The following is a 10,734-nucleotide window of genomic DNA, read 5'->3' as shown; positions in this document are numbered from 1 at the left end:
ATTATTATATATATTTTAATGAAGTACGTAAAGTTTAGAGAGCCCTTAATAGCAATGTTTTTAGTTCTCTGTGATATAATAATGGTCATTACTGCAAAACTTCCAATAAAAGCCTGGTCACAATTAGACCTAGTCCCTTTTACTAGCCCAGTGTGGCGACACATTTTGACAAATAAAGGCCAGTCTCAATTAGAAGCCTGGATTGGTTGTCATGCAGTTAATTTTATAGAAGTTATTTGGATGTACAAAACTGGGTTGTTGGCTACCTGCTGGAGTTAGTTAGCTGCTTAGATCATGCACACAAATATATATGTTTTAAACTTTTGTCAATGTGGACATGCTACACACATCATTGTCTTGGTATGATTCTCTACAATTCAAATATTAAGTTAATTTTACTAAAACTGTGAGCGTCAAAAAAGACAGTATTATATGCAAAACAAGAAAGATGCAAAAGAGATAAGTAGATGTATAAGACTATTTTTCATTCATTTTTCATTTTACATTTCTTCTACTTTCCAGAGAAATCTTGCTAACTTCTGCATTAATTCTTTTTTTGTTGCTCATTACCTTCTTCCTGTTTTTCATGTCTCAAAAGGTTAAATATATAAATAAAATAAATAATTTGACTGTGTTTCCATCCCAACAGTTTTGTCTGAAATTAATCAAAAGCCTGTCTCATATAGGCACCTGTCCCAAACATAAGCCTGTTGACTTCAGTGCTTTAAGCAAATAATTGCCCGGGCTATAAATTGAAGTTTTACGTTATTACTATTGTTATGCAACTACAAAACTAGTCAAATTGCAAAAGTCAATAGTTGCTGAAGGAGGAACCAACTCCTGACTTGTCATTTTATTTTGGATTACAGCAAAAGGTCACCATGTCCTGATAGTTATAAACATTTGTAATTTCTCATATTCACACTTGGAGATTAAAGACGCATTAGACGCATTAAAGACGTCTTGGACCATGAAGTAAATTGTGTAGATATTGTTGTAAATGGTGTTTCACTGAACTGTATTAGATGTATGAGTCGGCTCAGGCTGCGGTCAACAGCTCCATCTAGTGGCACGTTTGGTGAACTGTGATCTGCAGTAGATTTGATATGTCAATACGACTTTAAAATACTGATTGATATGTGGTCAGCTACCGAAAATAAACGTAATGAATATTTTGGAGATATATTTATTTTCCTTTTCTTTCCTTTGTCTTTTTCAAAGCAGTTTTCTCTTGTGAATTTCCGAGCAACGGCCGTTGGTTTTAGCCGTTTAACGTTATTATTTTTAAAAACGCGTTACACTTAAGTGACAAAAACTAGCTCAGGTAGGCTGTTTTCGCTATTTACACGTATGTTTATCAGAAAAGCAAATATTTGTTTTGAATATTGCTGTTTTTTAAGTTTCATTTTGACCTTAGACACGTTGGTCTGCCCTAACAAGTCGCCTGAGTAAAAAACAAAATTGTCCGAAAAATAAGCTAACGTTAGCTAGCACAAACAGTTACTCGCTATTACGAGGCCTTAGCAAAGTCATGTGAACCTCTAAACTCGACAAATGTCCATAACGTATTTTAACACAGTTTAGGCTTACATTGCCACAGAAAAAAAGTTAGGTAAAAGCTAAACTCACCTGTCTCCTCCTGGGTGGTTGTGCAGGTGTGTTGCAGACACAGGTGAGGCTCTCGTGGTGTGATGGATCAGTGTGAGGAGGTCAAAGAGGAGCAGCTGTCTGATCAGTCAAACCAGCATCCAGTGGAGGACAAGGAGAAGCCGACCCGGGGTCAAGAGGGCGACAGTGGTGATCAGTGGGACACTGACCTGGAAACAGAGGGTATGTTAAAGTAAACATACAGTTCAGTAATAATGCATGTGTAGTCCTCACTCACCTCCTTGCTTTTTCTCCGTTTTGTTCCTTTCAGATGCCAAAAATCAGACACACAGTTTGTCCTTTGCAGAGCGTTACCTGCAGGCCTGTCAGAGGATAGGGACCTTTCCAGTTTCTTCCTTCCTCCGTCACTTGGATGAAGCCAATGTCATCCTGAACCATTATGTTATGGGCCCCCTAGGGGCCAAAGCTGTGGCCGTAGTTCTGCAAGTAAGGGGCCTTCAGTTCCTTCATCAAGGCCAGTGGTTCCCAACTGTCCCAGCCACTGGGTCCAGATTTCTCTTTAGTTACTAGTTTAAGGTCCAAGGAGACATTACAAGATATTCAGTTTTATTTGACACTGTGTAAATAACACATGGGCTTAAAATGCAATGAAATAAACATAATGCAAGAATAAAATGCAATTAGTGAAAACCAGGGGTGCCTCTATGATCTGAGGACACTGGGGGCTTAGCTCAGAACATTTTTTCTTTTACATTTTTGGCGAGTTTTTTTTCCCCCTTTGAAATATCTGGTGATTTAAAAAAAGAGGATTTTTCCCCCTTTAAAAATATTGGCAATTTTTTACCTTTAAATTTTTTTTGTGATTTTTCATTAGTTTTGGCATTTTTTATTGTATTTTTTAAATTATATTTTATTTTAAAAAAAAAATAAAAAAAAAAATGGCAATTTTAACTTTTTTGGTGATTTAAAAAAAAAACTTTTCTGTAATATTTTTCTTTTCTTTAAATTTATTTTTGGTAAACAAATTCCTTTTTTGCAGCGCTATCCTTTTTCTCTAAAAGATTTTGTTTTTCGTGTTTTAGAATGACAATACCATCTCCAATCTTGAGCTTGAGGACAATGCTCTCAAAGCAGAGGGGACACGCTATCTGATGGAGATGCTTCAAACTAACATCAGCATCCAGAGTCTGGTAACTATTCTAAAACCAAGAAGTTGAATACATCAGTTCTGAAAAATCTGTCTGGTATTTACTAGACATGGGACAATATGAAAATGTCATGATTATCATTGCCGAATCACAATATTGTCCCGTTTATCATCAACATATGGAATCACCTTAACTTAAATTTTGTCTTAACAAGCTGGGCTTTTCAACTATTTGACAGCATATCTTACAATATGCCAATGCATGATTAAGATCTTTTGCATTTTGAGGTATAAAGCCTGCTTTTGCAGAGTCTCTTTCATTGTTGGTTGGCTAAATGTTGTAATTTCAGAATCTTTCCAACAACCAGCTGCACCTTGAGGGAGCGGACATGGTCTCCAAAATGCTGAAAGACAATTACAACATTAAATCCATCAAACTCTCAGGTGATTGGTTAAGTCTTAAAATGACAAGTGTTAACTCTTTCTTAAATTATCAGCTGATTTATTTTCCCCTTAGGAAATGACTTTGATGATTCTGCTGCCAAATACTTTGCTGATGCTTTAAAGGTGAGTGTAAAGTGTTGTCTGTTGAATCCACGTGGCAACACTTGAGCTCCTACACATTTCTCATGTCAATCCAGAAACTGCCTCATCTGAATTTGCATTCAGCATTTTCTTTCTTCTCAGGGCGACTTTGTGCTCAAAGAGCTGGACCTCAGTCACAACAACTTCTGTGATACAGGAGGGGAACACCTGGGGCAAATATTAGGTACAGTGCTTCTTTTCTGACTGTATGAGGAAAATGTCACTGCTGATGCCAAATCTTTGGAATAAATAAACAAAGAATTTAACTTTCAAATTTGTAGCTAGTGTAAGCAAAACCCCCTCACGGATACGACAGAAGTATAAGTCCAACTGAAATTTAAATCCCTTTCACTTTTTCTGTAAGAAACTATACATACAATATATATAAAACTAAAAAAATAGCACAGCTTTATGTGTAAGCCACAGCTAACAAAACAAGCAGCCCTGCTGGTTAACCGTCTGGCAGTAATGGGATTCAAGTAATTTAACAAGTTTTTTTTTCAATAGTATTGAGCCATTTTCGCGCCATCGATTTTGGTCCACTAAAAGTGTTTGTTTTTGCCACTTACAGGTTCAGAATATTATTCTGTGTCTGATATTATTGAAAGGATCCCTACAGAGATGAAGTAGTTTAACCAGAAACAGCCCCGAAATCACCACTGCAAACCCAATAGACTTTTAAAATAAAGTAATTGAAGCATGTATAGAGACAACATATTTTCACCTCTAACTGGGTGAATAGAGGGTTTATTTCAACCAATACAGAGATGATGATTGTTGTTGAAGTGGAAAGTCAACCAAAGATGGTTTTTGTGCGTTTCACTTTCATTTCAATATCTATTTAAAGACTTGATGTATAATTTATCGGTTAAAGTTCAAAACATATTGTGACCTTTTGAATTTGTTTCCTCTTTATCAAAGCCACAAATTTAGGTATTGAAGTCTTAAATCTGAGCTGGAATCAACTTCGTATGAGTGGTGCAGTGGCTTTGAGTGCTGGGCTGAAGGTGACAAACACAACAGATACGCTTTCAGTGTGTTTAACCATTTGTCTCCTGTCTTAACAGTTTGTCACCCGCACTTTTCTTTCCTCAGGTGAACTCGACTCTAAAGCAGCTTGAGCTGTCGCGGAATGGTTTTGGACAAATCGAGGCAGAGTCACTGGGTTTAGCCCTGAAACAAAATAACGCTCTAGTGCTGCTGGACCTCAGCTTTAACCATATCAGCGACCAGGCTGTGAGGGGGCTCTGCCAGGGCCTGGCCACCAACGACACCCTCAGGGTCCTGAAGGTGAGCTGACAAGCACCGGTACAGTATCACGGCACTCTAAGAAACTGTAGATTCATTTATGTTAAATGTAAGATTTGGTTTGTGTATATTTTGTTCAGCTCTCCAATAACCCTCTGACAAATACTGGAGCTCTGACTCTGCTCCAGACAGTTAAGAACAACACGAAATCAGCAGTGCAGGAGATCGATATTTCTGTAAGTGCAGAAAAAACTATTAACTTAAACAGAACACCACCTAAATTAAAAATTCCTATATGTTATTTTCATGGTCCAAGAAAGTTCAATCAATATTTGTGAACATATGCTGCCTCTCTCAAAGTAAGTGCAGGTAGAAATTCATTGTCTTTAGGGTAGCTCCAGATTTTGTACTTGATGACATCACAAAATTTTAGCTTTGACACTCTTGGTTTTGGATTTTGTTGAGAGTTGTTCATATTAATTTATATTCCTGGTTTAAGACCACAGGAATAACATGTATGAAGTCCCCCTTTAAGTATTAATATGAATCTTGTCTGAATGTGAATATGTGATGACCTGCTACTTCAGTGCTACCAACATCCCCGTGTGTGTGCATTTGTGAGTTCAGACCGTGTTTGTGTATGAAGCCTTTATGGAGCTGTTGGAAGAAACCCATAAGAGGCGTCCTTCTCTGGTTGTTGAGTACAGCATCATGCTCTCCGTCATCAGGAACTTATCTGCCCTCCAAATCTTTCAGGTCAGTGATCAGGGAGGCAGAGAAATCTGGTGACAGAGAGGTTTATGACTAGATATTAAAAAAGATGTAAAAATTTACACTCATGGCCTTATAAAAAGTACCCCAAGCATCCTAAAGAGATCATTTCTACGCATGTGTACTCTTGAAACACAATCTGGATTCTTTCTTAGAAATTCCTTGAAGAGAGAAACGAGAGCATTGTAGATTTCTTCCAAGCTCTGGATAAAGAAGGAACCATGAAAGTCTCCAACTCGGCCTTCAGGACGGCTGTAAAGGTCATGCTAATAATGTCTCACACCGCACTGAAAACGTCATATATTAGTACATTACATTATTAAAGAAAACAAATCTTTCATACAATAGGACATAATTGACCTTAAGTATTGAGATATTCACTATTGTATGACTGAGCATTTAATAAAATGATAAATTCATACACGCAGGAAGCTAACGTACCTCTGAATCAGCGGCAGCTTGAGTGGTTGATCAGGAAGTTTGACAAGAACTGCGCAGCCACCATCACCTACAGGTTAGTCTGTGAACTGGTGGATGTAGGATCATTAGAGTAATTCTGTCATCTAATGTTCACCATGCAGAAAAAGTTATTTTTTTCCAAGTCGAGAAGAAACACAAACATCAGTAATGTTTTCATAAATTTACTTTTTACAAAAAGAAAAACAGGTTTTTGGAGGACCAAAATTGTTAGTTTGAGGGCTCGAGGGGTGTGCAACGAAGCAATTTGGACAGAGTCAGGTTTTCTTTGACCTAGCTGGTCGACAAAACCTAAAACCCCAGTCACAGATAACCATGTTACCTGGTTGCTGGTGAGAGGAATGCTGGCAGAAACCTACGAATTGTTTAAACTCTTAGGCTAACATGTATACATTTATAAATCTATTTTCAGCTGCACTTCTGCTGCTCTGACACTTTAAACTTGATGCAGCAGATTTATAGTAAACCTGGCACTCAAGAACTGCATTTAGGTCTGACACTGTCGTTTAACGACAGAGACATGAAAATTACTTTAGTTTTGGCCAAATGAAAATATAACTATTTTACCAGTTAAATATAATTTGTGACTAAACCATTTAATCATGTTACATTAGCTGTAATATACCAACACTGTAAAACAGGCTACAGCAAATCATAAACAATTAGTCTGCATTTCACATGCAAGTAAATTGGTTAATAATACAGTGAACTATTAATCTATAATGCTAGCTGTGATGTTATAGAAGGCTTAACAACAAACACATTTATAGTTCAGTAAGAGCAAAAACAAAATTACAAACAAAATTGTTTGCTCAGATTTTGTGCATCACTAAGATACTGTGGGTTCCTGTGACAAACAAAAAGTAACTGCTACTTTAACTGCACAGATTCATTCGATGGTATTACTAATGTAACGTTATTACAACTCAACAAGTTTGCATATATAACGTAAACTATTGTCTCGCTCATAGATTGACTACTGACTAAACAATGATCTTTTTTGCATATGAGATGTGAAAGGCACCTTGGAAAATAGTGCAAAAAAGTCTTAACTCAAGCTTCTCCTCAACAAGGAACAGAAAAAGATATTTTTTTTGTGAAATGACCCTTTAAGTTTGAATGAAGTGATCCTTGACTGTTGAGGTTTGTCAACACATTGTTTTTTGTTGCAGTCAGTTTGCTGAGCTGTCATAGCTGCAGAGCCGTACAGCACCACTGATGTGAAGTTTAGGGAGAACAGAGATGTCTTCAAATAAAGGTTAACAGAGTCTGTTATTTGATTTTGTTCTGTATTGGCTACAAATGTGACTTTAAATAGGTCTTCCATTGGTGTCATACAAATAAACAATGTCATATATCTGCTAAATACAGAGCTACTTATAAGGAGGTGGAACTGACATCACCAGCCCAATGGTATTGTGCACCACTAACAGGCGTATACTAATAACTCCCCTCTCCTTCCACTGCTGTCCTTAGCTCAACCCAATTCTGTCCAGTGAATACTTGAACCTCTGACACCAACCAGCTGCACCTACCTGAGCGCTGCCAGCTGTGTCTGCGGCTGGGCCACCGGGTCCTCTGCCTCATTCTCTTCATCCCAAAATAATCTTCTGGTATGACAACAGAACAAGAGGAGGAAGAAAAAGAGAGCTGGCGTCCATATCAAAGGACTGAGAGGAGGGAAAGAATAGGGCCAGATGTAAGCTAGTTGTTTCGCCACATTGGTTAGCTTTGAATGAAACAGCCTGTAAAGGAAACAGCACACTTATGAATATGCATGTGCAGCATTACTTATGCAGAGTAGGATTATTAAAGGTGAATTGTCTCAAGGTGTTATATCCAACAGTACAATTCATTTCTGTCTGGTGGCTCCAGTGGTAACCACAGAGACAATGACTGCACACACCATCTCACCCACACCTCCTTATAAAGTCACGTGTAAACAGTAGTGATGCGAGGGTCAGACTTATTAAAAACGACCCAAACTGCTCAACCCAAACACATATGTACTAATCAATGATCGGAACCTGAACCAAAACCGCAACCCAGAACTGAAAGTTTCTGGTAATGACCTACTTGCTGTTAGTTATTTTTTGTGTAATTTCCAGTAAATGTCATAATATAAAATGATTGTTTTTTGCTTAAAAAGTAGAATGACAAAATAATAATAGTACAAAGACAGCAAGCACTAACCAATCTTTTAAGTGGTTAGGTCTTAAACCTATGAGCTCAGGTGCACTGCTGATAACCTATATGGTTTGTTTACATGAACGCATAGCCGACAAGTACAGGGTTTTGTTAACATGATCTTACAGAGCTGTTTATTTACCAGATTCCCTGTGGACAGAGATGCACTTTCTTGCTGTAATGACATGGTTTAGGAATAGGCTACACATCTGCACAGGGAAGTATTTTAACAGGACATTAAGACCTGAGAGATTTAAATAAGTCAGACCTCGACAGATTTTCTTGGTCAAAAGCTGAATCAGAAAGCCTGAGCACATGCAGTGCTGATGAGAAAACTTTGTTGTGGATTATTGCACATGTTTCAGTAATAATAACAACTTACTTAGAATACTGCTTTGTCACTTTATTTGTCACCTGAACCGCCCAAAACCCGTGATATTTACCAACAAGCTAATCCTAACCGCCCGATCAGTGGGTCAATGTGTGGTACCCACACATCACTTTCCCCCTCGATCCTCCAGACAGTCTCTTCTTGAACATGGTGGTTGACATCTGTATGTCAGCTCAACCTGTCAATCTCACTTTTTGAGGAGCTGTAGTAGTTGTCAGAAGTGCAAACTCTTCCAACTCACCTCTTCTTCATTACCTTATTCCTTACTGGACCTTCTCCTGGATCCTCCAGACAGCACACTGGAGTCAAAGTCATGTGATACCTGATGATCCAGGCCCTGCAAGATTCAATGAAATAACTGTCACCATAACCATTCACATAAGTATGCTGGAAATCTAAGCTTCCAGTGGTTTCCTTTTCGAGATTTTGTCTCTTTTTGTTACATGTACGTGTCAAATGATTAAACAATTTCTTACCCTGATGTGAGCATGGCCTGTCTCCTTGTTCCTGCATCTTAACAAGATAAAATAAATTAATTAACTTAAACAAATATTTCACTCCCCAAATGACAATCTGTATATTGATTACTCACCCTGTGTTACGTAGAATTCAGAAAACTGTTTTCACAAGCCTCCGCTAAATTCCATGATGAAGTAAAAGGCAACAGCGTTTAATAACAGCAAAACTACATCAAAACATTCGCATACAAACTTTCACACAACTCAATGCAGTATAATCAAAGTCACCATCTAAACCATGAAGGAAGCTTTTGTTTTTTTTTGTTTTTTTTTATCAATAAGGCCTGGCATACTTCAACAACCAATACCATTTTGAGGATGTGAAGTATACCTATGGCTTTAACATCACTAGTAAGCAAAACATTTACACTGTGACAGTGTTTCAATACTCCAACAAATTATTTTAATACTTTAACTTATCCAGAAAATATACAACTATCAAGGCATATGAACTTACCTTAATTGGATGAGCCTCTTGTGGAAAGTATTAAGTAAATTTCAGTCACACTGTTTTTACTATAATGTGCATCCCTCTCTTAACCTTTAGTGATAAATGAAATATGAGTCATGGTTGGGAAAAATTTACTTAACTTCATTATGCTAGAACTAATGAAGCCATTTCATGTTTTTGTCAATATCTGATTAGAGTCCAGATAAAAATAAAATCATACAACTAATGCAGTGGGGTTTTTTTTAAACTATCTAAAATGATGAATGTGACTGAAATTAATGTGGGACGCATACAGAATTATCTATTCTGTATGTGTATATTATGTATTACAAAGAAAACCTCAAAAGGATGTTAGGTAGAATTCGTTTGTACATGCATACAAGGGTAATTCATTTGACAAAATGTGTTAATGTGTTCCACTAAATAGAGGGTACTTGAAAGCTTTTTCATACTCTAATAAAACTTAACAGGCTGTACTTAATAACTTACAAGTAGAAGTGTTGGAAGATACAAATAAAAACAGACAATTTTGCTTGGTAGTATTAGTATCACTTTGAACTCAAAACACATTTTTTCAATCAGACTAAAATATGATTCTTTATATAATGACATTGATATAATTGGCTATTTAAAAGACGGACAAAAATAACAGAATAATTTAGGTAAATTATCTCTCTGATGTGGCCTAATGAAAACAAACAGCTAGCTGCCAATTTCTAATGGGCCATCTTTCATCTGAATGGACACAAAGACTTAAAGCCCACATCTTATTGAGCAGTCCAATTGGAAATTCACAGATTTGGCCAAATTTTGAAGACGAAACAATAAACCTGCCAACAAACCCTTCAGATATCTATGCACCCACTGGCACACGGCGCCAATTAACATGATCTCAAAAGCGCTAATGGAATCTTGAGCGGTAATAAAAGTAAATAATTAAATTAAAGGAACCCTTGTATCATTGTTTGCTGTATTCAGGCCCATTAGGACCTCCAGTATTCTCATGGTAATCTAATGTTTGGGGTTTTTTGTGTTGTCATAATGAATTCTGTGTTTTTCCTCCAAACAGTGTTGTTCAGACATTTGTGTAGGTGCTGGCAGAGAAACAAAGACGTACATTAGGACCCATTGTCCCCCGTGATTATTAAAGTAAACAGAAATACTGAAGGGGCATCATACACAGCTGCACACACTCGAGCCTGCGTTTGTGAAGTGGGAGAAAGGGCCAAGCAACCCTTAAGACTTTGTCAGAGATGATCCCATTATTTGGAGATTCTCAAGAGCCGAGCGGTGGGCTGGCTAATGAGGCTTTGAAGATCAGAATTCATCCGCAGCAGAGAATTCGGCAGCA

At 37.3% G+C, this 10,734-nt stretch overlaps 1 protein-coding gene and 1 long non-coding RNA gene across 3 annotated transcripts in view; one reads left to right on the top strand and one right to left on the bottom strand.

Moving 5' to 3' along the window:
- Positions 1 to 3,039, bottom strand: part of LOC148186840 (uncharacterized) — a 39,646-nt gene extending 36,607 nt beyond the window's left edge. The window contains exons 1-2 of the long non-coding RNA XR_015779170.1: positions 1,886 to 3,039; positions 1,630 to 1,817 (exon numbers count right to left, since the gene is read on the bottom strand). This is a non-coding gene — a long non-coding RNA (uncharacterized LOC148186840). The remainder of the gene's footprint in view (positions 1 to 1,629; positions 1,818 to 1,885) is intronic.
- On the top strand, positions 1,692 to 6,636 carry LOC121955158 (uncharacterized). Of its 2 annotated transcripts, XM_042502993.2 has the most exons (12): positions 1,692 to 1,830; positions 1,919 to 2,094; positions 2,691 to 2,798; positions 3,106 to 3,199; positions 3,273 to 3,322; positions 3,443 to 3,524; positions 4,262 to 4,347; positions 4,436 to 4,630; positions 4,729 to 4,824; positions 5,216 to 5,344; positions 5,515 to 5,619; positions 5,788 to 6,636. In XM_042502993.2, the coding sequence occupies exons 1-12, from the start codon at positions 1,692 to 1,694 to the stop codon at positions 5,911 to 5,913; spliced, it is 1,386 nt and encodes a 461-aa protein (XP_042358927.2). In that variant the 3' UTR covers positions 5,914 to 6,636. The 2 variants fall into 2 exon arrangements, with proteins under 2 accessions (XP_042358927.2, XP_087945661.1); XM_088089535.1 differs by lacking the exon at positions 4,729 to 4,824 and having other exon boundaries at positions 5,515 to 5,813.
- Positions 6,637 to 10,734: the final 4,098 nt, after the last annotated feature.

This window comes from Plectropomus leopardus, chromosome 16 (genome assembly GCF_026936395.1).
Source record: "Plectropomus leopardus strain MGB_pleo_1.0 chromosome 16, ASM2693639v1, whole genome shotgun sequence".
Classification (NCBI taxonomy): domain Eukaryota; kingdom Metazoa; phylum Chordata; class Actinopteri; order Perciformes; family Serranidae; genus Plectropomus; species Plectropomus leopardus.
Note: the sequence above shows the minus strand (reverse complement) of the source record. Positions and strands in the feature narration are given on the sequence as shown.